At 56.7% G+C, this 25,238-nt stretch overlaps 4 protein-coding genes across 13 annotated transcripts; 3 read left to right on the top strand and 1 right to left on the bottom strand.

Annotated features, from left to right (window-relative positions):
• The first annotated feature begins 321 nt into the window (after positions 1–321).
• On the top strand, positions 322–5,904 carry LOC146756684 (uncharacterized). The gene is made up of 5 exons (XM_085524053.1): positions 322–632; positions 4,045–5,238; positions 5,353–5,409; positions 5,576–5,632; positions 5,770–5,904. The coding sequence occupies exons 2-5, from the start codon at positions 4,615–4,617 to the stop codon at positions 5,902–5,904; spliced, it is 873 nt and encodes a 290-aa protein (XP_085380179.1). The 5' UTR covers positions 322–632; positions 4,045–4,614.
• Positions 5,905–5,908: 4 nt separating this feature from the next.
• Positions 5,909–12,220, top strand: LOC146756683 (SUN domain-containing protein 3-like). Of its 8 annotated transcripts, none has more exons than XM_085524062.1 (8): positions 5,985–6,275; positions 7,064–7,171; positions 9,068–9,152; positions 9,693–9,793; positions 10,457–10,624; positions 11,356–11,442; positions 11,845–11,918; positions 12,014–12,220. In XM_085524062.1, exons 1-6 carry the CDS (start codon positions 5,985–5,987, stop codon positions 11,356–11,358), a joined length of 756 nt encoding a protein of 251 aa, XP_085380188.1. In that variant the 3' UTR covers positions 11,359–11,442; positions 11,845–11,918; positions 12,014–12,220. The 8 variants fall into 8 exon arrangements, with proteins under 8 accessions (XP_085380190.1, XP_085380188.1, XP_085380187.1 ...); XM_085524061.1 differs by having other exon boundaries at positions 11,756–11,918; XM_085524065.1 differs by having other exon boundaries at positions 6,136–6,275; positions 7,030–7,171; positions 11,756–11,918.
• An 8,239-nt stretch (positions 12,221–20,459) lies between these two features.
• LOC146756682 (uncharacterized) lies at positions 20,460–21,895 on the top strand. The gene is made up of 3 exons (XM_085524246.1): positions 20,460–20,614; positions 21,149–21,233; positions 21,774–21,895. The coding sequence occupies exons 1-3, from the start codon at positions 20,498–20,500 to the stop codon at positions 21,893–21,895; spliced, it is 324 nt and encodes a 107-aa protein (XP_085380372.1). The 5' UTR covers positions 20,460–20,497.
• Positions 21,896–22,372: 477 nt separating this feature from the next.
• LOC146756681 (methyl-CpG-binding domain protein 2-like) lies at positions 22,373–24,248 on the bottom strand. Of its 3 annotated transcripts, none has more exons than XM_085524134.1 (2): positions 23,928–24,248; positions 22,373–22,785 (listed from the first exon to the last, which is right to left on the bottom strand). In XM_085524134.1, exons 1-2 carry the CDS (start codon positions 24,038–24,040, stop codon positions 22,527–22,529), a joined length of 372 nt encoding a protein of 123 aa, XP_085380260.1. In that variant the 5' UTR covers positions 24,041–24,248; the 3' UTR covers positions 22,373–22,526. The 3 variants fall into 3 exon arrangements, with proteins under 3 accessions (XP_085380260.1, XP_085380261.1, XP_085380262.1); XM_085524135.1 differs by having other exon boundaries at positions 22,373–22,727; XM_085524136.1 differs by having other exon boundaries at positions 22,373–22,662.
• Between the last annotated feature and the right edge of the window lie 990 nt (positions 24,249–25,238).

Raw genomic sequence — 25,238 nt, 5'->3', positions numbered from 1 at the left:
GTTTCTGAATGTTTCCGAAGTTGACCCGAGCGCTTCCGAACGGAACCGAAGCCCGAAAAACCCGGAAATCGCTCGTAGCGATCCCGAAATGGACCCGAGCGTTTCCGAAAGGTTCCGAACAGCTCCGAACCCGACCGGAAGCCGCCTGTAGAAACCCGGAAGTCAACCAGAAGTCGCTGGGAGCGGTTCCAAACCCGACCCGAGCGGTTCCGAAGAATTCCGAAGGCGAAATCGAAGGAACCCGAAAGTAAACCGGAACTCGCTCCGAAAAGACCCGAGCGCTTCCGAATGGAGACGAAGTGGATCTCGGAGCAACCCGGAAGTTAACCGGAAGTCGCTTCAGAACGACCCGAGCGCTTCCGAATACTTCCGAAGAGAGCCGAACCGGAACGGAAGTGGCCAGACCAACCCGGAAGTAAACCGGAAGGCCCTTCAGCAGGCTCCTCCGGCAGCCGAACCGGCTCCGAACACCGGACGAACTTCGTCTTTTTTCGGCTCTTTTCGGTTCCGGTACCGGGGATGGAGAAACAAGGGCGGGTGGATTGTCCGGCGTTACCGCCCGGGTGGAAGAAGGAAGAAGTGATACGGAAATCGGGGCTGAGCGCCGGGAAAAGCGACGTCTATTACTTCAGGTAACGGGGACCGGCCCACCGTTCCCTGGTGGCAAATTCTCATCTTTTGTTGGCTCTGTGCTCCTCCCCTGGCTTTCTGCAAGGCTGCCATTTGCTGGAAGGCTGCTTCCATCAGCTTCTGACAGAAAGGAGACAAGAAATGCATGAAGAGCATCTCTTTGGAGGAGGATCTGAGCACAGCCAACCACAAGCTTCTGGTCAAGAGCAGTTTCTTCAGTTTACCGTTCCACTGCTACAGTGTTGTGCCACTTCTGCAGTGTCCTTTCCTCTCTCCTGCATCACACACCCTGCACTTCCCTTCACGCGGCCCTATTTAGAGGCAGGTACCCACACCACAGCTCACAAGAGCTTCCTACCCACAGAGGCTTTCTCTTGCTTGGCCTCCACGCCTCACCTTGGCCTCAAGACTACTAAGCTGCAAGGCCTCTTGGCCAGGCTCTGGGCCTCCCTCCAGGCTGTTTTACCTTAAGGCCTCTAAGCCTCCTGGGCAACCTCTAAGCCTTTAGGCCTCCCCCTATGCCTCTAGGACAGCTTGCAGGCATCTGTGCCTCCAGGTGTGTTCTCCATTACAGCTCTAAGCCTTCCTTTGTGCCATAAATGCTCATGGACACGTGGCCTCTTTTTTGGCGTCCCTCTGTGCATCAGGCCCTCAAAACCTCAGTGCTTCCAGTCCAGCCCTTTAGTACCTCGGCTCCAGGCCTACCCTGAAGCTTCAAGGACTTTAGGCTCTACAGGGCTGTTAAGGCCTCTCAGCCTCCTTTTTTTGGCTGTGTCCAATAGAACCACCACTGCCCTTGATGCTCTGTCCCATAACCCCCACAGCTTAGCCCCGTAAGCTATGCACCATAAGCTTCTGTTTGCCTACAAGCTATGGCCTCTAAGGTTCCCCATGGGGCTCTACGCAACATGGCCAGGGACAGAAATGGGGCTGTTTCTGCCCTTCTTGTCACCCGGCCCCTCCCACCGTCTGTCAGGGGCAGGAACCCACAGGACCCATAGAGAACCAAAAGAACATCATAGAGAGTCATAGAGCCACATAAGAACGACAGGGAGCAATAGAGACCCATGGGGAGCCAAAGGGAACAAATACAGACCCATATGGGAGCTATACTAACACACTCACACATGTACCTGCAGGGACCCATATTAGTGCATAGGGGAACATACTGCCCTGTAGCAACCAACTGTGCCCCACAGCCAGTTACGATGATGTTCAGTCACCATGGATCAAGGTTCACGGCACTGTGGGATGGCCTGAGTGGCCAACTCACACTCTTGGCCACCCTCCATCTCCCGTGGCTCCCACACCAAACCCACAGCACCACCCACACTAAGCCCTGTCCCACAAATGCAGCTGCTGCCGCTCAACAATTCTTATTGGCTGAAAGCAGGAGAGTTGAGAGATCCAAAGGGGTTGTGAGATCAGAGGTTGGGGCTGGAAGGCAGAGCATCTGCAGCTTTCGTTCCTCACTGAGTCCTTTCTATTGGGAAAGGAGATGGAGGGAGGTGAGAAGATGGAGGGCAGGGATGTGGGGTAGGAACCCACCTTGATGCTGATGTCACGGCTCCGTGCCTGCAGCTTGTCACCCTGGGACTCAGCCGTGTCAGCACGTTCCTCTGCCTCATCCAGCATGTGCTGTGCCCTGGGGAACTAGGCCAAGTTGGCCTGCTTGTCCTGTGGCTTAGCCCCGGTCCCCACCCCAGTCCCCCCCCCAAACACCCACCCAACTCATCCCCGCAGCTCCTCCCTCCCCCCAACCAGCCTCGAGTCGGGCAGAAAGTTATCGACATCTCTTCATTGAATGATCAATCCCTAAATAAAACCCTCTGGTAGACATCAGAGTTTAGGGGTTTTTAGGGTTTATTAGGGTTTTTTATGGTTTTTAGATTTTTTAGGGATTTTTAGGGGTTTTTAGGTGTTTTTAGAGGTTTTTAGGGGTTGCCGTGGATTTCCACTCGGTACACGCAGGTGTATTCCGCGTACCCCCAGTTGCTCCACACATCCAGTTTGATCCTTTGGTAGGATTGAAGGGGCTTCTCCTGCCAATGCAAAGAGGAGAGGCTTTGTTATGGGCTCCGTTATGGGCCGGAGGGCTTATTAAGGGTTCATCAGGAGGTGGATCCACCTCCATGGTCTCATCAGGGGTTGGATCCACCTCCATGGGCTCCACGGAGGGGCTCACACGTCTGGTCCAGCCGTGACGGGAACGGGCTCTCTTGCCTGTCTGCCGCCTGATGGTCATGGCGGGCCCCCTCCTCCTCCTCTTCGACCCTGCGGTCCCCAGCTACATCTTCCCACCTAAATCCTGGGAATCCTCCAGCCTCGCTCTCTTAGCTCCCCACATGGCTGTTAATGGCCAGAGCTCTCAGAGGTGAGTGCGTTGCGTGGGGCAGCGGTGACCAAGGTGACTGCTGTGACATGGCCAGGGTTCTAACATGGCGACCGCACTGCTGGCACTGGCGTTCCACATGGCATGAGGAGGGGGCTGTAGGACAGGGCACGGCACGGGAGCCAGAAGACAATGGTCCTTGGGTTAAAAGGGGAGGGGGACTGCGCACATTCCCTTTGTGTCCGCCCCCCCTCCCCACCGACTCCATCCCATAACCCGTGTAAACCACCCCAACACCATCCCATAACCCATCCCAACCCCAAACTCATCCCATAACCTCTAGAACCCCTGCCGGCACATGGGGTCCCATCCAGGCCAAAAGCCAGCTGGCAAGGAGGGCCCGAAGGAGAAAGCCGTCTCGTTGGATGGTTGCGGGGCGCCTGCCAGGCCAAAGGCCGGCTTGGGGATCCCTGCCAGGCCAGAAGCCTGCAGGCCTGGGAAGCCCTGCCAGGCCAAGAGCCTGCCGCCGGCCGGCAAACACTGCAAGGCCAAAACCTGGCTGGCCAGCCTGGGGAGTCCTACCAGGCCAACATCCAGCCTGCCCGGGGCTCACTGCCAGGCAACAAAATGGCTGACTGACCTGCTGGGCCTGTGAGGCCAAAAGCCAGCCACGTAGTCCGGGGGGACCTTGCAGGCCTGAAGCTGGTAATGCGGTTAGATGGGCACTGCCAGGCTAAAAGCCAGCTGTCTGCTCTGGGGGGCACTGCCAGCTCAAATGCCTGCAGGCCAGGGAAGCCCTTCCAGGACAAAGGCCGATGATCTCACTATAGTGTCATACTTGATCCCAACAAAAAGACATTTTCTTCCAAAAACACTGCTTTTCATCTCCAAAAGAAGAAATTTTCTACAAAAAATCACTCTTCTTAGCACAATATGATTCTTTCTCCCCAGTATAAGATTTTTGTCTCAAAAAATGCAATGATTTCAGCATTCAATATCTATTTATGTCAAGATTTAGACAGTTTTCACCCGAATATCACTATTTATCCCAGAATGCAGAGAGGTGCATTCTTTCTTTCCAGGATCCCAATAACCAGCTGTGCTGTTTATGACCCTTCGTGGCTTCTCCTGGTGGTTCGACGTGTCCGGCCTCACCTAGAAAGGAAAACTCAAAGCACAAACAGTTCCTAACAGGTGCCACAGGAGGATTTTCTCTCTGCCACTGGATGGACCAACCAGATGCTGCCTGGAGGGTTTCACTTCACTGGAAGGACAGGAATGGGAGCCTGAGCACATCCAAGCTGAACTTCAATACGCAATGTGTTCAATGCTCACAACGAATGGGTTGGTTCCAATGGGCCCTATGCCCCCACTAAAGAGCTTTGACAGCTCACAGCACTTGCCCAGAGCACTGCGGGTTGTTTCTCCTCTGCACTGTGGGGTCTCAGGGGTGGGAGCCTGCAGTTTTCTAAGCTTATTTTGGCTGAAAACAAGTCCCGTGTCAAAGAAAGCCAAGCCTGCCCCTTGATCCTCATTGAGCTCTGAGGCCGACCTGCCCTGGGTGCCCAATGAGCACCAGTGAGAGCTGTAGCAATCGAGATGCTCATCATTAGAGATGGCAGCGGTCAAGAGGTTCAGGCCCATGCAGGAAGATGCTGAGAAGGGCAGCGGGCTCAGCATCTCATCCTGAGGCCAGCCTGCCTGAGGAGGCCACCTCCATCCCCACTGGTGGGGGCCATGGCACACAAGGGGTGAGCATCAGCCTGAAAAGAGCAGAGCTGGGCTCCTGCAGGCAGGGCAGGCAGCAGGCGGGCTCAGAATGGGCAGCAGCCATCACCGCCTGCATTCCATTGCGTCGAATAGGCTGCTGTGTGACATGGAACCCAGGAGCCGCATCAGAGCGGCTGCAGGGCGGTGGGTGCCACATCCTGGAGGAGCTTCTGGCGAACGACTGGAAGCATTTGGAAGGGATGAGTTCCCACGTGGCTGTTGCCAACAAGGAGCAACCCGCGTGTGTGATGCGCACCAAGATGAGCTGGTGGGAGGACGGCCCCGCAACAGGCTGTGGCTCCCAGGAGTCCAGATGGCACCAGCAAAGGTGTGGGGATCCACAGCCAGCACACGGCACCGTTGCCAATGGGCACCAGCCGGCCCCATTCCGCAAGCGGTGCGGGTCCTGCAAGCAGCTGTGTGAGTGGTACAGCAATGCGGGCCCAGTTTGCCAGCGGAACATTAACAGCATGCAGCAAGTGGAGCTGCTGCAGGAGCTGGAGCAGGTGAGCACCTAATGGACGGGCACACAAGGGCCGAGCTGCCGGCTGAAGGGCACCCTGCCCATGGCATGGCAGCAGAGGGCCGGGGGACAACGCTGCTCCTTTCCCCTCCTACAGGCTCATGAGCAGCTCATGGAGAACCGCACGGCCACGGCCAGGGAGTCTTTGTTGAAGGTGAGGAGATGCTGCTGTGTGGTGTGGGGTGGGAGAAGTGCCCTCGTGTGGGTCTGCAGCTCCAGCCCTGCAGGCCCTGCTTGCCCCGATGGAGGAGGCAGGAGGGGACTGAGCCCCATGGGAGCACCGGTGCCCTGACGGTTGATGCTCTTCTCCTTTCCCACAGAATGCCCAGCAAATACGGGCTGAAAGAATGGCTGCCCGTAAAGAGGAGCTGGAGCAGGTAGGGGGCAGTGAGGGCTAGTCCTCACAGCTCGGCATCCTCACGCCTCTGGCTGTGCAGGAGGACCTCGGTCCCAATCCCTCGGGTCCATGGGACCCAACGCAGCCACCCCTGGTGGTACACGCTTTGTCTTGCAGGAGAAGCAGCTCATTGCCCAGCTGGAAGAGCAGCTGAAGGCTGAGACAGAGGAGTTCGAGCCTGCCCGAGGAGCCGCCTGTCCTCACATCCACATCGCTGCCACCCAGCAACGAAGGAACGGGGTCTCCCACTGAGGAGATGGCAGCAGCAGGGGCTAACGAATCATCCCGGCCGGGCCGGCCACTCATTGGCCAGCGGCAGCTCCGGCCCGCCCATGCCGGCCTGTCATTGGTCAGCGGGTGCGCCGCCGACGCGTGTCGCCGTCTCATTGGCCAGCGGCAGCGCCGCCGGCTCCGATTGGCTGAGGCTCCGCTCGCGGGAGCGGCCGCCATCTTGTGTCTTGGTGCCTCCCGGCTCTCCCTTCGTTCGGCTGAAGCCGCTGCCGCAGCCCGGGCCGCCCTGCACGGCAGCGCCGCTGCAGCCGCTGAGTGCCGGAGCTGTCCGGGCAGCACCGAGACGGAACCGCGGCACGACGGGAGCGGTGCTGAGGACGGCGGCGCCGGAGGTGTGCGGGAGAACGGGGCCGGGCCGGGGCTGGGGAGAGGAAGCTGAGGTGGGCTGTGGGTGTAGGGGGCAGTGGGGGAGGAGTGGGGGGGATGGGAGAGTTGAGGGGGCTGTGGGGTAATGTGTGGCCGTGGGGGGGCTGTAGGTCCTATGGGGCTGTAGGGAGGGCCTAGGGTAATGTGGGGCTGTGGGGGGCAGTGGGATGGATGTAGGGGTGAACAGTGGGGGAGATGGGGTTGTAGTGGGCTGTGTGGGGATCCCGAGGGATAGGAGGAAATGGGTGGCTGTGAGGGGAATGTGGGGTCTGCCGGTGGCTGTAGGGGGATATGGGGATGTAGGTAGGTGAAGTGGGAATGTAGAAAGGTGTGAGGGGCTTATCGGGAGAGCTGTGGGTCTCTAGGGAGCACTGTTTGGGCTGTAGAGGGCTATAGGGCTGTGCGGGGTTTGTAGGAGGATATGGGGCTGTAAGGTGCTAGGGGGAGTGCAGGGGTAGATGTAGGTGTATGTGGGGCTATGGGGAGCTTCCTAGTGGCCATAGGAGGGGTATGGGGTTCTAGAGAGTTGTCTGGGACTTTTGATGTGGTCTAGGGCTATATGGGACAGCGGGGGCTGTGGGGAGAATATAGATGACTGTGGAGGGGCTAGAGGGCTGATGCTGGGCTGTGGGGGGCTCCAGGGGTTATAGGGGCACGTGGGGCTAGAAGGCTCTCCCTCGCTTCCCCTTTCATTTCCCCCTCCCTTTTCCCCTTCCATAGCAGAGTGGGTGAAACGCTAGTCCTGAAATTTCAGTCAGAATTGGAAGAGAGAAGGGAACGGCAGGAACGGATCAGCCTGGCCATGGGGCAATACCTGCTGGGGAGGTACCGGATGTTGGGGAAATGCTGCCTCCAGTGCCAGGTGAGGGGGGGGGACATGGTGGGTCGGGAAGGGGCCCGGGGGGGGGGGGCATTGTGGGGGTTGTGGTAGAGATGGGGGGGCTGAGGGGGGGTCTGGAGGGGATAGTGGGGTGTTGTAAGCAGGGGAGCTACTGCCCCCATTGCCAGGTGGGGGGGTTATGGGGTGGGTGATTGCTATGGGGGGGTATTACTGTTGGGGATGGAGAAATGTTGTGGGGTCTGAGGTGGGGGGTTGGGTTCATGGTGGGGAGGTGGGGGTGGGAGTGGGCCATGGCGCTGTGGGGGGCTCTCTGTGACTCCCCCACCTCTAAACTGTACCCACCCCTCCCCCACCCCCCAGACAATTTTCCTACAGGACTATTAGCAGCATCTCTGGAAAGGGGTGATTTGGAGGGGGGAATTGGGGGTCAGGTGGTGGGGGGTTGGGAGTGGGATGGGGGGTTGGGGGTGGGGGGGGCAATGGGTTGGGGGTTTGGGGATGGGGGGACAAAGGGTTGGAGGGTGGATACGGAGTGTGGTCAAGGGACCCATACTCCATGAACCCATGGAGAGGGGTCAAGTGACTCATCTGGCAGCCTCGTTTCGGGGGGGGGGGGGGGCGCCCCCAGCATCCCCTGCCTCAAAGAGGCGCCCATAGCCCCCTGCCCCCCCTGTGGCCTCTAAGATCTGGGGGACGAAATGGGGGCAGCGCAGCAGCAAAGAGGTGGCAGCTGCGACCAACTCGACAGGGGTGGTCCCGCTGCCCCCCAAGTGTTTATATAAGGCCACCAGAGCCCGGCAGAAAACACCGGGAGGACCCCCCCAAGCTGCCAACCCCACCACAAAAGCCCGGAGCCAACAGCTGCCCCGCTGCCCTTCATCCCCTCCCCCGGCCACCAGCTCTAAGTGGGGCAGGAGAAGCTTGGGGGGGTTGGAGAACGTGGGGAAGAGGCTGGCGGCCAAATGGGGGGTTAAGTGGGGCGATGGGGGGAGTCCCGAGGCAGAGGAGGAAGAAGAGGCGCAGGGAGGGGTCAGAGCTGGGTGCTGGGCTAAGGAAGCCAAGCAGTGTCAGAAGGAGGCAGGGATGGGACAAAGACCCCCCTGGGACCCCCAGAGGGCGGCGTGGAGCAACACCGACTGGGCAGTGGACAGCAGTTGGGCTTCTCAGAGCCCCCTAGCACCCACAGCAGCTGGGCCTGGGCTGCAGGGGTCAGGAGGAAGGAGTGGGCAAGGAGGTGGTGTGGAAGGGGAGGGATGGGATCCAGCGAGGGGCTGCTATGGGGGTCCCCCCTGGGATCCTGAGGTGCTCCATCATTGGGAGCCCTGGAGGTGGTGCCATGGGGGGGATCCTTGTGATCTGGATCCCACAGTGTTTTGCCAGGGGGACCCTTGGGATCCAGCAGTGCGATGTGGAGCGGATCCCCAGCATCCAGTGATGCGACAACACTGGGACCCCCGGGGTCTCTAAGGGCTGCATGGAAGGGAGGTGCATTAGAAGGGGAAGGGGTGCACTGGGATCCAGAGGAGCTCAGCCCCACGGTGACACGAGGCTGCCCAAGGCTGTTGGGACCCAGTGGGTCATAGTGTGAGGCTGGGCCGGGATCTGGCAGCAGGTTGTGGAAGGAGCCACCTGCAGACATAGGAGATGCACCAGGATCTGGTCAGCAGCACGGCAGGATTCAACAGGATCTGATGAGAAAGAAAAGAGATGGGGGTGAGATCCTCCATCCATACAAAGATCCCCTGGATTTCCCACACCCCACCCACCAGCCCTCCATAAATCCATGGGACCTGATGGGGCGAAATCAAGGTAGACTACATCTACCGCTCTCCCCCCGTCTACCCAGCCCTGGCTGGGCCACACCCATCTCCTGTCTTTGTGCTCACTGCTGTCTCTCCATTCCCTGTTTGTTGCCAGGAAATTCTGCAGCTGACACTGCATGCAATTGAGAGAGTCGTGGAAAACAGCTACTGGATGCCCAACTGGGCTCTGAAATCCCTGGGTATGTAGACAGCTTCACTACCATCAGCTTTGCGCCTGGCACTCCCCAAAACCTGCCCAGCTCTGCTTCCTGTCACACTTATCTCATAGAGCTTTAGGATGGCTGAGGTCTGAAGGGACCTTAAGACCATCCCAGTCCAACTCCCTGCCACTGACAGGACTGCCACCCTTTGCATCAAGGCGCTCAGGGCCCCATCCAACCTGGTCTCCAACACCTCCGGGAATGGGGCATCCATGGCTCCTCTGGGCAGCACATTGCAGGGCCTCACCGCCCACTGGGGGTCAAGAATTTCCTCCTCACATCCCGTCTAAAGCCCCCATCTCTGAGAATTTAAAAACCCTTCAACTCTGCTCCCAGGGCTGACCGGCTCATTTCCCCAGGTGCTCAATCAGCGCATCAGGCCGGGACTCAGCGGTTCCCATACACAGCAGGAGGGATTCTGCACCCCAGAGCCCCGCCAAGAGCTTTGGGGAATGAGCATTCACTCCTTCAGCTTGTCTCTGGGCTGTCCCAGTGCACGTCTGTCCATCTTTATTTCAGGTGCCACTGTTGATGCGGAGAGGACAACCAAGAGTTACGGTGGGAAAGGCCGGCTTTCTCCCCTCTTTTCCTCCGCAAAGTCCCCTGAGACCCTCTTGCAGGTATGGCAGGAGAAGTGCTGACTGTGGGCTTTCCCCCCTTGCTTTCGCCCCCCTCCCCCCGCAGACACCCCACAGGGCCCCATAAGGGCTCCCCCTCCATCCCGCAGCCCTTCCTTCCCCCGATCTGTCCCCCTCCATCCTTTCCTCCTCCCCATCCTTTCCCCCTCCCCAACCTTCCTTCCATCCTTCTCCCCCCCATCCTACTCCCCCCTTTCTTCCACCATCCTTCCCCCCCATCCTCCCCATTCCTCCCTCCATCCTACCCCCCATCCTTCTCCCAGTCTTTCCTACCCCCAACCCTTCCCTCCCATTCTCCCTCCCCCACATCCTCACCCCATTCTGGCTGCACATCCATTTCCTTTGGCCCAGCTGCTCTGCTCAGCCCACACTCTTCCCCACATCACTGACACCAGCGTTGGGAGGGTGCTGGGCTGACAGATGCTGGGGAGGGCTGCCCCGCCGGCTCTGGGCAAGCAGAGAAAGGCGGTTGACTCCAGAGCTGTTGTCCAAACCTTTGCATATTCCCCTCCTGTCCCTTGAGTAGCGTTCCATTACGGGGAGCACGGCAGCCCACACAGAAGACAAATTCTGTGCTCCTTGCCCAGCATCCAGTTCTGGCGACTCTTTGCCTCACCGCTGATGGATGCATCTCTCTCATTTCAGCCTGATATGTCTGTTGGCAACTGCTGGGCTTTCCAAGGTTCGCAGGGCCACGCCGTCATCCAGCTGCCGGAGAACATCTGGCCCACGGCTTTCACCATGTGGCATGTCTCCAAGGTGGTGTCTCCCTCTGGGGATGTCAGCAGTGCCCCCAGAGACTTTGCCATCTTGGTAAGTCTCTGCCTGCTGCTGCTTCTGGAGGCTCCCGAGGAAAAAGCTTTGCCATAGAGCCCCATAAGAGCCCATTGAACCCCTATAGAGCCCCAGAGATAACCAACAGAACACAATAACCGCAACATAAGACCCCATAGACCCCCACACACACCCCCACAGACACCCCGAAGAGCCCTATAGAGCCCCACAGACACCCCATAGAGCCCCATAATGCTCCGTAAAACCCCATAGAGCTGCACAAGAAGCTCATAGAGAACCAAAGAGCCTCATGGTGCCCGACAGACACCCAACAGGGCCCCATAAGGGCCCTACAGACACCCAACAGAGCCCCATAACTGCCACATAGAGCCCTGTAAGACCCCATAGAGCCACACAAGAGCTCATAGAGCACCATAGAGCCACACGGTAGACACCCAACAGAGCCCCATACGACCCCATACAGTTGGGAGCTCCCAAATTTCAGTGGTGGGCTGCTGCAGAGCACGGCATCCTGCCTGAGGGCACCGAATCCCTCGGCTGGTTCCATGTCTCCAAAGGCCTCTGCTGCTCTTTGTGGCCGAGCAGCTGGGAGCAATTGCTCCACGTGCCCTGACTCAGGTTCGCCCTCCGTTGTGCTCCAATCCTACCAGAGCACAGGGAGGGTTGGAAGGGCTCCCACCTTTGGCCTCAGTGTGTTCTTTATGGCACGGCCTGCCTAAGTGTGACCGCCATCATCTCTTGTCTTTGAGTGAGTGGATGAGGACGAAATGGAAACTCTCCTGGGATCATTTGTTTACGATGTGGACGGAGAGATCGCCCAGGCCTTCCATGTTCAGGTATGGCAAGTGCAAGGGGGGAGGCTGGGCTGCCTGCACGGCATGGGAAGAAAGAGCTTTCCTGCCCACCCTCTGCTCTCCAACATGGCCGACTCCCGTGGGGTCCCTTTTGCAAGCCTTTGGAAGCACTTGTGCCATGGCGCTTCCCATGCCTATAACAAAGCCTCTCCTCTGCTACTGCTTCACTTGTATACTAAGGCCTTGAAATAACTACAAACTGCTTCACTTGTATACTGAGACCTTGAAATAACAAAAAACTACTTCACTTATATACTGAAACCTTGAAAGAAAAGATTCTTCTCTTGTTCTAAAGGCACAAACAACATTTGATTCCCACACTGATAAGATGGGTGATAACAAGAGAGGGGTCTGCATGCTAAACAACTATTGAATATGGATCAGAATTCCAGGAAATCATTGACTGTGGGGCGAACAGTGGGAGCTGAGGGGCACTATGAGATCTATGGGATGCTTTGGTATGTATGGGGGAGAACAGTGGGAACTATGGGGCACTATGGGGCACTGGTCCCCCTCCGGCCCATAACGAAGCCTTTCCTCTTTGCATTGGCAGGAGAAGCCCCTTCAGTCCTACAAAAGGATTAAAATGGATGTACGCAGCAACTGGGGGAACGCGGAATACACCTGCGTATACCAATTGGAAATCCACAGCAACCCCTAAAAACACCTAAAAACCCCTAAAAAACCCTAATAAACCCTAAAACCCCCTAAAAAACCTAAAAACCATTAAAAACCCTAATAAACCCTATAAACCCCTAAACTCTGATGTCTACCAGAGGGTTTTATTTAGGGATTGATCATTCAATGAAGAGATGTCGATAACTTTCTGCCCGACTCGAGGCTGGTTGGGGGGAGGGAGGAGCTGCGGGGATGAGTTGGGTGGGTGTTTGGGGGGGAGACTGGGGTGGGGACCGGGGCTAAGCCACAGGACAAGCAGGCCAACTTGGCCTAGTTCCCCAGGGCACAGCACATGCTGGATGAGGCAGAGGAACGTGCTGACATGGCTGAGTCCCAGGGTGACAAGCTGCAGGCACGGAGCCGTGACATCAGCATCAAGGTGGGTTCCTACCCCACATCCCTGCCCTCCATCTTCTCACCTCCCTCCATCTCCTTTCCCAATAGAAAGGACTCAGTGAGGAACGAAAGCTGCAGATGCTCTGCCTTCCAGCCCCAACCTCTGATCTCACAACCCCTTTGGATCTCTCAACTCTCCTGCTTTCAGCCAATAAGAATTGTTGAGCGGCAGCAGCTGCATTTGTGGGACAGGGCTTAGTGTGGGTGGTGCTGTGGGGTTGGTGTGGGAGCCACGGGAGATGGAGGGTGGCCAAGAGTGTGAGTTGGCCACTCAGGCCATCCCACAGTGCCGTGAACCTTGATCCATGGTGACTGAACATCATCGTAACTGGCTGTGGGGCACAGTTGGTTGCTACAGGACAGTATGTTCCCCTATGCACTTCTCTGGGTCCCTGCAGGTACATGTGTGAGTGTGTCAGTATAGCTCCCATATGAGTCTGTATTTGTTCCCTTTGGCTCCCCGTGGGTCTATATTGCTCCCTGTTGTTCTTATGTGGCTCTATGACTCTCTATGATGTTCTTTTGGTTCTCTATGGGTCCTGTGGGTTCCTGTCCCTGACAGACGGTGGGAGGGGCCGGGTGACAAGAAGGGCAGAAACAGCCCCATTTCTGTCCCTGGCCGTGTTGCGTAGAGCCCCATGGGGAACCTTAGAGGCCATAGCTTGTAGGCAAACAGAAGCTTATGGTGCATAGCTTACGGGGCTAAGCTGTGGGGGTTATGGGACAGAGCATCAAGGGCAGTGGTGGTTCTATCGGACACAGCCAAAAAAAGGGGGCTTAGAGGCCTTAACAGCCCTGTAGAGCCTAAAGTCCTTGAAGCTTCAGGGTAGGCCTGGAGCCGAGGTACTAAAGGGCTGGACTGGAAGCACTGAGGTTTTGAGGGCCTGATGCACAGAGGGACGCCAAAAAAGAGACCACGAGTCCATGAGCATTCATGGCACAAAGGAAGGTTTAGAGCTGTAATGGAGAACACACCTGGAGGCACAGATGCCTGCAAGCTGTCCTAGAGGCATAGGGGGAGGCCTAAAGGCTTAGAGGTTGCCCAGGAGGCTTAGAGGCCTTAAGGTAAAACAGCCTGGAGGGAGGCCGAGAGCCTGGCTAAGAGGCCTTGCAGCTTAGTAGTCTTGAGGCCAAGGTGAGGCGTGGAGGCCAAGCAAGAGAAAGCCTCTGTGGGTAGGAAGCTCTTGTGAGCTGTGGTGTGGGTACCTGCCTCTAAATAGGGCCGCGTGAAGGGAAGGGCAGGGTGTGTGATGCAGGAGAGAGGAAAGGACACTGCAGAAGTGGCACAACACTGTAGCAGTGGAACGGTAAACTGAAGAAACTGCTCTTGACCAGAAGCTTGTGGTTTGCTGTGCTCAGATCCTCCTCCAAAGAGATGCTCTTCATGCATTTCTTGTCTCCTTTCTGTCAGAAGCTGATGGAAGCAGCCTTCCAGCAAATGGCAGCCTTGCAGAAAGCCAGGGGAGGAGCACAGAGCCAACAAAAGATGAGAATTTGCCACCAGGGAAAAGGGAAAGGGGCAGGGAGATGGGAGCTGGGCACAAGGAAACCAAGAGAGCAGCAGCAACCATCTAAGGAGGCAAACTTATTTCACTCACTATGACAAGGGAATGCAAGGTAAGCCAGGCCCCACAGGCCGGACAGCCGGCTTCTAGCCTGGCAGGGACCCCAGTCTGCAGGCTTTTGTCCTGGAAGGGCTTCCCTGGCCTGCAGGCATTTGAGCTGGCAGTGCCCCCCAGAGCAGACAGCTGGCTTTTAGCCTGGCAGTGCCCATCTAACCGCATTACCAACTTCAGGCCTGGCAAGGTCCCCCCCGGACTACGTGGCCGGCTTTTGGCCTCACAGGCCCAGCAGGTCAGTCAGCCATTTTGTTGCCTGGCAGTGAGCCCCGGGCAGGCTGGATGTTGGCCTGGTAGGACTCCCCAGGCTGGCCAGTCAGCTTTTGGCCTTCCAGTGTTTGCTGGCCGGCGGCAGGCTCTTGGCCTGGCAGGGCTTCCCAGGCCTGCAGGCTTCTGGCCTGGCAGGGATCCCCAAGCCGGCCTTTGGCCTGGCAGGCGCCCCGCAACCATCCAACGAGACGGCTTTCTCCTTCGGGCCCTCCTTGCCAGCTGGCTTTTGGCCTGGATGGGACCCCATGTGCCGGCAGGGGTTCTAGAGGTTATGGGATGAGTTTGGGGTTGGGATGGGTTATGGGATGGTGTTGGGGTGGTTTACACGGGTTATGGGATGGAGTCGGTGGGGAGGGGGGGCGGACACAAAGGGAATGTGCGCAGTCCCCCTCCCCTTTTAACCCAAGGACCAGTGCCTTCTGGCTCCCGTGCCGTGCCCTGTCCTACAGCCCCCTCCTCATGCCATGTGGAACGCCAGTGCCAGCAGTGCGGTCGCCATGTTAGAACCCTGGCCATGTCACAGCAGTCACCTTGGTCACCGCTGCCCCACGCAACGCACTCACCTCTGAGAGCTCTGGCCATTAACAGCCATGTGGGGAGCTAAGAGAGCGAGGCTGGAGGATTCCCAGGATTTAGGTGGGAAGATGTAGCTGGGGACCGCAGGGTCGAAGAGGAGGAGGAGGGGGCCCGCCATGACCATCAGGCGGCAGACAGGCAAGAGAGCCCGTTCCCGTCACGGCTGGACCAGACGTGTGAGCCCCTCCGTGGAGCCCATGGAGGTGGATCCAACCCCTGATGAGACCATGGAGGTGGATCCATCTCCTGATGAACCCTTAATAAGCCCTCCGGCCCATAACGGAGCCCATAACAAAGCCTCTCCTCTTTGCATTGGCAGGAGAAGCCCCTTCAATCCTACCAAAGGATCAAACTGGATGTGTGGAGCAACTGGGGGTACGCGGAATACACCTGCGTGTACCGAGTGGAAATCCACGGCAACCCCTAAAAACCTCTAAAAACACCTAAAAACCCCTAAAAATCCCTAAAAAATCTAAAAACCATAAAAAAACCCTAATAAACCCTAAAAACCCCTAAACTCTGATGTCTACCAGAGGGTTTTATTTAGGGATTGATCATTCAATGAAGAGATGTCGATAACTTTCTGCCCGACTCGAGGCTGGTTGGGGGGAGGGAGGAGCTGCGGGGATGAGTTGGGTGGGTGTTTGGGGGGGGGACTGGGGTGGGGACCGGGGCTAAGCCACAGGACAAGCAGGCCAACTTGGCCTAGTTCCCCAGGGCACAGCACATGCTGGATGAGGCAGAGGAACGTGCTGACACGGCTGAGTCCCAGGTAACAAGCTGCAGGCACGGAGCCGTGACATCAGCATCAAGGTGGGTTCCTACCCCACATCCCTGCCCTCCATCTTCTCACCTCCCTCCATCTCCTTTCCCAATAGAAAGGACTCAGTGAGGAACGAAAGCTGCAGATGCTCTGCCTTCCAGCCCCAACCTCTGATCTCACAACCCCTTTGGATCTCTCAACTCTCCTGCTTTCAGCCAATAAGAATTGTTGAGCGGCAGCAGCTGCATTTGTGGGACAGGGCTTAGTGTGGGTGGTGCTGTGGGGTTGGTGTGGGAGCCACGGGAGATGGAGGGTGGCCAAGAGTGTGAGTTGGCCACTCAGGCCATCCCACAGTGCCGTGAACCTTGATCCATGGTGACTGAACATCATCGTAACTGGCTGTGGGGCACAGTTGGTTGCTACAGGGCAGTATGTTCCCCTATGCACTTCTATGGGTCCCTGCAGGTACATGTGTGAGTGTGTTAGTATAGCTCCCATATGGGTCTGTATTTGTTCCCCTTGGCTCCCCGTGGGTCTTTATTGCTCCCTGTCGTTCTTATGTGGCTCTATGACTCTCTATGATGTTCTTTTGGTTCTCTATGGGTCCTGTGGGTTCCTGCCCCTGACAGACGGTGGGAGGGGCCGGGTGACAAGAAGGGCAGAAACAGCCCCATTTCTGTCCCTGGCCGTGTTGCGTAGAGCCCCATGGGGAACCTTAGAGGCCATAGCTTGTAGGCAAACAGAAGCTTATGGTGCATAGCTTACGGGGCTAAGCTGTGGGGGTTATGGGACAGAGCATCAAGGGCAGTGGTGGTTCTATCGGACACAGCCAAAAAAAGGGGGCTTAGAGGCCTTAACAGCCCTGTAGAGCCTAAAGTCCTTGAAGCTTCAGGGTAGGCCTGGAGCCGAGGTACTAAAGGGCTGGACTGGAAGCACTGAGGTTTTGAGGGCCTGATGCACAGAGGGATGCCAAAAAAGAGACCACGAGTCCATGAGCATTTATGGCACAAAGGAAGGTTTAGAGCTGTAATGGAGAACACACCTGGAGGCACAGATGCCTGCAAGCTGTCCTAGAGGCATAGGGGGAGGCCTAAAGGCTTAGAGGTTGCCCAGGAGGATTAGAGGTTTTAAGGTAAAACAGCCTGGAGGGAGGCCGAGAGCCTGGCCAAGAGGCCTTGCAGCTTAGTAGTCTTGAGGCCAAAGGGAGGCATGGAGGCCAAGCAAGAGAAAGCCTAGAAGAGCAAAGGCCAAGAGGAGCTGGGGGTTGTACTTGTACCTTGAGGTCTGGACACCCACAGCCCAAGAAGTCTGAAGGCCTTGAAGCTGGACTAGAGGTCTTGAGACAGAGAGGCCAAGAGAGCCACAGGGTGGCCCAGGGGCACTCAGGCACCAAAGAAGGTGCAGAGGTGTACAGACTTAGACACCTACGGGAGGGCTTAGAGACATGGAGGTCCAGAGGAAGGCTGAGATGGCTAGAGGACTAGAGGCCTCTCTCCTGGCCTGCAGGCCAGGTCTAGTGCTCTCTCTCATTGGCATCCGTGGTCTCTCAGCCTCTTGAAAAGCTTCTTGTTCCATAGGTCTCCATTAACCCCTTGGTTACTAGGTGTAGGCCCTCAGGGCCACCACACAGGCCAGTAGGAATTAGGCCTCAAGGCCACTGATGGTACACTCCTTTTTGATGGCTGACCAGAGGTGATGGCTGGTGAGAGGACGCTAAGTGCTGGCTTCAGTTTAACTCTTTAATTCCTTTAGTTCCTTTTGAGCAACCTCTATTACCGTTCTGCTGAGAATGTTTTAAGTTGCACCCGTGGCTGGCATCAGGAGCAACTTGATCAAACCACAGCAGAGCTTCAAATAACATGAAGAAACAAAGTGTTGCACGTTCTAGGGGAATATGCAGACATCACACATGTCAGGTTATGCACAGATTACTGAATTTTCTAGGAGGTAAATCTATCCCCCATTCTTGCTGTATTCTTCTGTCTTTTCCTCCTTTCCTTGTTAAATGAAATTCTCATCTCTGCTTCACCTTCTGTCCCACCAGAACCTCTCACTGCCTGGACAATTGTTTTCATAACATTTCTGGGCATGTGTCATTTCCATAACCGACTGGTCCTGACTGCGCAGCACTCCCCATTCACACCAGCTACTCCGTCAATTGAAAACAAAACAAGTGAAAAACAAGCAATCTGAACAGCCAGCAGGACCCAGCTAAGCTCTGCTGTGTGATCTACCCCTGGATCTGAGGGGTCACCGTCAGGAAGCGCCCACTGTGACCAAAGCCAGCCACTGGGAACATCCCTACATCCAGCATGTCAGCATAGATGGACCCGAGGATGGGAGCTGGAGATGCTTCTGCAGAAGGCCACCTGATCCCAGAGGAGCCATTCCAACGTGCTCCGCAGCTCTGTATACTATAACCAGTGGACTTAAACAGACACAACTTTAGCATGGGGCCTGGGGGGGGTTGGGGGAACACAACCAGTGCCCTCCAGGCATACAGCAGGGCTGCTGGCTGCTCATGGCAGTGTTCCATACTCAGGACAACTGCTGGTGGCCTGTGCTAATAGGCACAAGGGAACAGGATGCCACGGCTGAGGAGAAGCCTGTTTGGCAGTGTTCAGGCTCAGCACAGAACACACCAAATCCTCTGCCAAATCCTCTCGCAATGCTTGTATAATTTCCTGTCACAATACATGCTGACACAATTTAAAATGAGTGATGCTCAATTAAAGTTCATGTTCTTTTATGGGCCAGTGCCAGATGGTGCTACTGGAGGCATGTGGTTGTGAGGTGCAGGTCCATCCTACGCTCCATCAGTCCCATGCAGACCATCACCAGATGCTGCACATGATCTGACAGCAGCACTGGAATGCTTTGATGGCATTTCATTCCTTCCGCTGATCCTAGAGGCCCAAAGACTCACCGGGAGTAATACGGATGTTTCAGGGGTAGCAGGAGGGGACTGTCTGCCCTCCAGGGCAAGATACAGGTCGTATTTCTATCCTGGGTCAACGCTTCAGCTTGTACTGGGGCATGACCCGGCCGCCTGTACCACACCTTCTGGCCAGATGTCTGCAGCTGCATAACTGTCATGGTTGTGTAATGTTTGCTATTGGTTTCCCACCTCACGACATCCTGTGGAGCGCAGAGAAGAACTACACAGCCCAGAGGACCTCAATTTCAATTACATTGTATTATATTGTGTTATCTTGCATTCCAACATTGTAGTTAGTAAAGTAAGTCTTCCTCCTTAGATCGTTGCTGCTGCTGCTCTGTTTGTTTCCTTGAGCCCAGCTCCCATCCACCTACCATTTTCCTTTTTCCCTTCCCACATTTTGGAGACCATGGGGGGCACAGGCCTACGGCACCCCTGTCACAGACATGGATTGATCTAGATCTAGTGTTAGAACAAGAGGGAATGGTTTTAAACTGAGATGGGAAGGCTTAAATTAAATACTAGGAGGAAGTCTTTCACTCTGAAGGTGGTGACGCACTGGAACAGGTTGCCCAAGGAGGCTGTGGATGCCCCATCCCTGCAGGCATTCAAGGCCAGGCTGGACGTGGCTCTGGGCAGCCTGGGCTGCTGGTTGGCGACTCTGCACATAGCAGGGGGTTGGAAGTGGATGAGCATTACGTTCCTTTTCAACCCAGGCCATTCTATGAGTCTGTGACTTTCACAGCCCCTGCCAGCAGCACACGGCCTGTCCGTGCCCAGGACGGGAGCAGTTGTGCAATGGCACAGCCATCTTTACCAGGGCATCCAAAGGAGCTCGGAGCTGCTTCTGGGAATTCCAGCCTTGGGCTGGAGGCAAACCCACGGGAGCCAAGGAGCGGGACTGTCCCACACGGCTGGGTTGGGAGGAGGGAAATGGGCTGCAGGGCTCCGAGCACTCTGGCAAACTAATGGTCTCTCCTGACTGATGTCTCCCACAGCTGGAGCCTTCCTCTGGATATTGGGAGCCTGGGGAAATGTCCTGCAGGTCAGTGCCACAGCGTGCGGCAGAAGACAAAGCTCTGCCCTTCAGCCTCCGTGGGGACAGGGGGAGTTTGGCCACGGGCCCATCGCTGCTGAGACTCTGTGGACCCTTGAGCCAGGCTGGGGGCTGCCTTGGCAGCAGGACGGGCTTTGGTGTGGCAGCATCTTCCCAGTGCCCAGCACGGAGCTCAGGCTGAAGGCAACAGCACATGGGAAGAAGGGGCCTTTGGCCTGTCCGTGACACTGTGGAGTCTGGAGGGGATGGGAGAGCAAACGGAGAAGCAGCAGATGCTCTGCAGCACGTGGAGGGCTGAAGGCCCAACTTTGGGCAGCGGTCCTCTGCAAAGTGCTGGGAAGTAGCAGGAAATTCTGCCAGCGGCTCCCTGGGAAGCTCCTTTGGAAGCTCTGGCCGTGCTCCTGGTGCTTCCTCCCATCAAATGCTTTTCTCTTCCAGGTGGTGTCAGCAGGACCTGTGCATGAGCTCCCGTCTCAGTGGTAAGAACACTTCCTTGCCATGCACCTGGCTCTGTAGCTTGGCCTCGGCTGGCTGTGTGCTCCATGCACGCCTTCACTTTGTGCCCAGGGCTCCAGCCTTTCCCATCTATATGGTGAAGGCAGCCCTTGGCAAAGCAAAGGAACCAAAGGGGCTGGGGGATAAGGAAGGGCACAACCCCCCGGAATCATTCACCTTGTGGCACTGAAACTCTGACCTGCGTTGCTGAACAAGACTTGCTTTGCTTTGCCTTCAGGAACTCAATGGTTGGGCCAGAATTACACCTGATAAGTTATGAGCTGTCAATCAGGAAGCATCTCATTGCACAATCAGTGTATGATGTCCTGGAGGAGAATGGGATCGACGAACTGACGAGACAGGTAATGGTACTGCTCCCTTCCAGCCCTTTACAGGGACAGCTCTGTGCTCTGGCCGCCTGCCCCACACCTGGCTCTCAGGCTCAGCCTCCCCTGTGTCTTGGAGCTACTTTGCTCCCCACACTGAGAGCTGCTGCTGGTGCTGGCTGCACGGTAAACCTGGGATCAGGGTGCTCTGTGCAGAGCCATGAGTTCCCCCTGGCTGGGCCCCAGCCAGAGGCCTGCTGGGCTTGGCTTGGAGGCTGGATGAGGCCCCTGCCAAGAGACTTGTGCTTCAGACTTCTTAGCTGGAAGGGCCATTCTCCAGGCCAGCTGCAACTGGAGCTCTGCAGAGCCTGGCTGGCTCAGGGCACGATCTGACTGCCTGTCCAGGCTGTTCTACAGCAGACACGGGGCTGGCAACACTGGGATCAGGCAGAGCCCAAAGTCCATCTTTGCTGTGTCTCTGGAGTGCAGTTCTTGGGTAGGACTCCCTGCTCACACCCATCTCCTGTCTTTGTGCTCACTGCTGTCTCTCCATTCCCTGTTTGTTGCCAGGAAATTTTTCTGTTGACACGGATTGAAATTGACAGCATCGTGGAAAACAGCTACTTGATGCCCAACTGGGCTCTGAAATCCCTGGGTATGTAGACAGCTTCACTACCCTCAGCTTTGCGCCTGGCACTCCCCAAAACCTGCCCAGCTCTGCTACCTGTCACACTTATCTCATAGAGCTTTAGGATGGCTGAGGTCTGAAGGGACCTTAAGACCATCCCAGTCCAACTCCCTGCCACTGACAGGACTGCCACCCTTTGCATCAAGGCGCTCAGGGCCCCATCCAACCTGGTCTCCAACGCCTCCGGGAATGGGGCATCCATGGCTCCTCTGGGCAGCACATTGCAGGGCCTCACCGCCCACTGGGGGTCAAGAATTTCCTCCTCACATCCCGTCTAAAGCCCCCATCTCTGAGAATTTAAAAACCCTTCAACTCTGCTCCCAGGGCTGACCGGCTCATTTCCCCAGGTGCTCAATCAGCGCATCATGCCGGGACTCAGCAGTTCCCATACACAGCAGGAGGGATTCTGCACCCCAGAGCCCCGCCAAGAGCTTTGGGGAATGAGCATTCACTCCTTCAGCTTGTCTCTGGGCTGTCCCAGTGCACGTCTGTCCATCTTTATTTCAGGTGCCACTGTTGATGCGGAGAGGACAACCAAGAGTTACGGTGGGAAAGGCCGGCTTTCTCCCCTCTTTTCCTCCGCAAAGTCCCCTGAGACCCTCTTGCAGGTATGGCAGGAGAAGTGCTGACTGTGGGCTTCCCCCCCTTGCTTTCGCCCCCCTCCCCCTGCAGACACCCCACAGAGCCCCATAAGGGCTCCCCCTCCATCCCCCAGCCATTCCTTCCCAGGATCCGTCCCCCTACATCCTTTCCCCCTCCCCATCCTTTCCCCCTCCTCAACCTTCCTTCCATCCTTCTCCCCCCCATCCTTCCCCTCCCTTTCTTCCACCATCCTTCCCCCCCATCCTCCCATTTCCTCCCTCCATCCTATCCCCCATCCTTCTCCCAGTCTTTCCTACCCCCAACCCTTCCCCCCATTCTCCCTCCCCCCATCCTCACCCCATTCTGGCTGCACATCCATTTCCTTTGGCCCAGCTGCTCTGCTCAGCCCACACTCTTCCCCACATCACTGACACCAGCGTTGGGAGGGTGCTGGGCTGACAGATGCTGGGGAGGGCTGCCCCGCCGGCTCTGGGCAAGCAGAGAAAGGCGGTTGACTCCAGAGCTGTTGTCCAAACCTTTGCATATTCCCCTCCTGTCCCTTGAGTAGCGTTCCATTACGGGGAGCACGGCAGCCCACACAGAAAACAAATTCTGTGCTCCTTGCCCAGCATCCAGCTCTGGCGACTCTTTGCCTCACCGCTGATGGACGCATCTCTCTCATTTCAGCCTGATATGTCTGTTGGAAACTGCTGGGCTTTCCAAGGTTCGCAGGGCCACGCCGTCATCCAGCTGCCGGAGAACATCTGGCCCACGGCTTTCACTGTCTGGCATGTCTCCAAGGCGGTGTCTCCCTCTGGGGATGTCAACAGTGCCCCCAGAGACTTTGCCATCTTGGTAAGTCTCCGCCAGCTGCTGCTTCTGGAGGCCCCCGAGGAAAAAGCTTTGCCATAGAGCCCCATAAGAGCCCATTGAAATCCTATAGAGCCCCAGAGATAACCAACAGAACACAATAACCGCAACATAAGACCCCATAGACCCCCACAGACACCCCATAGAGCCCCATAATGCTCCATAAGACCCCATAGAGCTGCACAAGAAGCTCATAGAGAACCAAAGAGCCTCATGGTGCCCCACAGACACCCAACAGGGCCCCATAAGGGCCCTACAGACACCCAACAGAGCCCCATAACTGCCACATAGAGCCCTGTAAGACCCCATAGAGCCACACAAGAGCTCATAGAGCACCATAGAGCCACACGGTAGACACCCAACAGAGCCCCATACGACCCCATACAGTTGGGAGCTCCCAAATTTCAGTGGTGGGCTGCTGCAGAGCACGGCATCCTGCCTGAGGGCACCGAATCCCTCGGCTGGTTCCATGTCTCCAAAGGCCTCTGCTGCTCTTTGTGGCTGAGCAGCTGGGAGCAATTGCTCCACGTGCCCTGACTCAGGTTCGCCCTCCGTTGTGCTCCAATCCTACCAGAGCACAGGGAGGGTTGGAAGGGCTCCCACCTTTGGCCTCAGTGTGTTCTTTATGGCACGGCCTGCCTAAGTGTGACCGCCATCATCTCTTGTCTTTGAAATAAGCTGTCCTAGAGGCATAGGGGGAGGCCTAAAGGCTTAGAGGTTGCCCAGGAGGCTTAGAGGCCTTAAGGTAAAACAGCCTGGAGGGAGGCCCAGAGCCTGGCCAAGAGGCCTTGCAACTTAGTAGTCTTGAGGCCAAGGTGAGGCGTGGAGGCCAAGCAAGAGAAAGCCTCTGTGGGTAGGAAGCTCTTGTGAGCTGTGGTGTGGGTACCTGCCTCTAAATAGGGCCGCGTGAAGGGAAGGGCAGGGTGTGTGATGCAGGAGAGAGGAAAGGACACTGCAGAAGTGGCACAACACTGTAGCAGTGGAACGGTAAACTGAAGAAACTGCTCTTGACCAGAAGCTTGTGGTTGGCTGTGCTCAGATCCTCCTCCAAAGAGATGCTCTTCATGCATTTCTTGTCTCCTTTCTGTCAGAAGCTGATGGAAGCAGCCTTCCAGCAAATGGCAGCCTTGCAGAAAGCCAGGGGAGGAGCACAGAGCCAACAAAAGATGAGACTTTGCTACCAGGGAACGGTGGGCCGGTCCCCGTTACCTGAAGTAATAGACGTCGCTTTTCCCGGCGCTCAGCCCCGATTTCCGTATCACTTCTTCCTTCTTCCACCCGGGCGGTAACGCCGGACAATCCACCCGCCCTTGTTTCTCCATCCCCGGTACCGGAACCGAAAACAGCCGAAAAAAGACGAAGTTCGTCCGGTGTTCGGAGCCGGTTCGGCTGCCGGAGGAGCCTTCTGAAGGGCCTTCCGGTTTATTTCCGGGTTGGTCTGGCCACTTCCGTTCCGGTTCGGCTCTCTTCGGAAGTATTCGGAAGCGCTCGGGTCGTTCTGAAGCGACTTCCGGTTAACTTCCGGGTTGCTCCGAGATCCACTTCGTCTCCGTTCGGAAGCGCTCGGGTCTTTTCGGAGCGAGTTCCGGTTTACTTTCGGGTTCCTTCGATTTCACCTTCGGAATTCTTCGGAACCGCTGGGGTCGGGTTTGGAACCGCTCCCAGCGACTTCCGGTTGACTTCCGGGTTTCTACAGGCGGCTTCCGGTCGGGTTCGGAGCTGTTCGGAACCTTTCGGAAACGCTCGGGTCTATTTCGGGATCGCTACGAGCGATTTCCGGGTTTTTCGGGCTTCGGTTCCGTTCGGAAGCGCTCGGGTCAACTTCGGAAACATTCAGAAACTTTCGGGTCCAGTTCGGAGCCGTTCGAAGCCGTTCGGGTTCGCTACGAGCGACTTCTGGGTTTCTTCAAGCTTTGGAACCATTCGGATCCTTTCGGAAGCTCTCGGGTTCACTTCGGAGGAGCTCGGAAACGCTCGGAGCCCTTCGGGTCCACTTCGGAGCTATTCGGGATCGCTACGAGCAATTTCCGTGTCTCTTCGGGCTTCGGACCCTTTCGGAACCATTCGGAACCGTTCGGAAGCGCTCCGGTCGACTTTGGAGACGCTCGGAAACACTCGGGTCCAGTTCGGAGCCATTCGGGATCGCTACGAGCGACTTCCTTGTTCCTTCACGCTTCGGAACCGTTCGGAACCTTTCGGAAGCGCTCGGATCGACTTCAGAACCACTCGGGTGCACTCGGAAGCGCTCGGAGCCGCTCGGGTCAAGTTCGGAGCCGCTCCGCTCGACTTCCGGGTTTCTTCGGGCTTCGGAAACCTTCGGATGCGTTCGGAAGCGTTCGGAACCCGGAAGTCCCTTTATGCCTCTCTAAACCCGGAAGTCTCTTCTAGCCCGTCCAACTCTATGGCCCTGGAGGACCGTCTCAATACAATCAATGCGTTGCCATCTGTTTAATGAGTTACAAGCGTTAATTAATGAGCTTTAATTGATCCCGGAGCAACATCCGGGTCTTTTCTAGATCC

This window comes from Coturnix japonica, chromosome 26 (assembly GCF_054131305.1).
Source record: "Coturnix japonica strain WE chromosome 26, WE-NBRP24, whole genome shotgun sequence".
Taxonomy (NCBI): Eukaryota; Metazoa; Chordata; class Aves; order Galliformes; family Phasianidae; genus Coturnix; species Coturnix japonica.
The sequence above is the reverse complement of the archived record's forward strand: the minus strand, read 5'-3'. Positions and strand labels throughout refer to the sequence as shown.

What these genes read in the sequence shown, in the direction of transcription:
- LOC146756681 (XM_085524134.1), bottom strand. Translation starts at nt 24,040, where the DNA reads ATGGAGAAACAAGGGCGGGTGGATTGTCCGGCGTTACCGCCCGGGTGG. An exon ending in AGCGACGTCTATTACTTCAG is followed by an intron (nt 22,786 to 23,927) that starts GTAACGGGGACC and finishes GGGGCTCTATAG; the next exon opens with GATTTCAATGGGCTCTTATG.
- LOC146756684 (XM_085524053.1), top strand. Translation starts at nt 4,615, where the DNA reads ATGCTGAGAAGGGCAGCGGGCTCAGCATCTCATCCTGAGGCCAGCCTG. An exon ending in TGCTGCAGGAGCTGGAGCAG is followed by an intron (nt 5,239 to 5,352) that starts GTGAGCACCTAA and finishes CCCCTCCTACAG; the next exon opens with GCTCATGAGCAGCTCATGGA. An exon ending in CCAGGGAGTCTTTGTTGAAG is followed by an intron (nt 5,410 to 5,575) that starts GTGAGGAGATGC and finishes CCTTTCCCACAG; the next exon opens with AATGCCCAGCAAATACGGGC.
- LOC146756682 (XM_085524246.1), top strand. Translation starts at nt 20,498, where the DNA reads ATGGTTGGGCCAGAATTACACCTGATAAGTTATGAGCTGTCAATCAGG. An exon ending in TCGACGAACTGACGAGACAG is followed by an intron (nt 20,615 to 21,148) that starts GTAATGGTACTG and finishes GTTTGTTGCCAG; the next exon opens with GAAATTTTTCTGTTGACACG. An exon ending in CTGGGCTCTGAAATCCCTGG is followed by an intron (nt 21,234 to 21,773) that starts GTATGTAGACAG and finishes TCTTTATTTCAG; the next exon opens with GTGCCACTGTTGATGCGGAG.
- LOC146756683 (XM_085524063.1), top strand. Translation starts at nt 5,985, where the DNA reads ATGCCGGCCTGTCATTGGTCAGCGGGTGCGCCGCCGACGCGTGTCGCC. An exon ending in TGAGGACGGCGGCGCCGGAG is followed by an intron (nt 6,276 to 7,063) that starts GTGTGCGGGAGA and finishes CTGAAATTTCAG; the next exon opens with TCAGAATTGGAAGAGAGAAG. An exon ending in AATGCTGCCTCCAGTGCCAG is followed by an intron (nt 7,172 to 9,067) that starts GTGAGGGGGGGG and finishes GTTTGTTGCCAG; the next exon opens with GAAATTCTGCAGCTGACACT.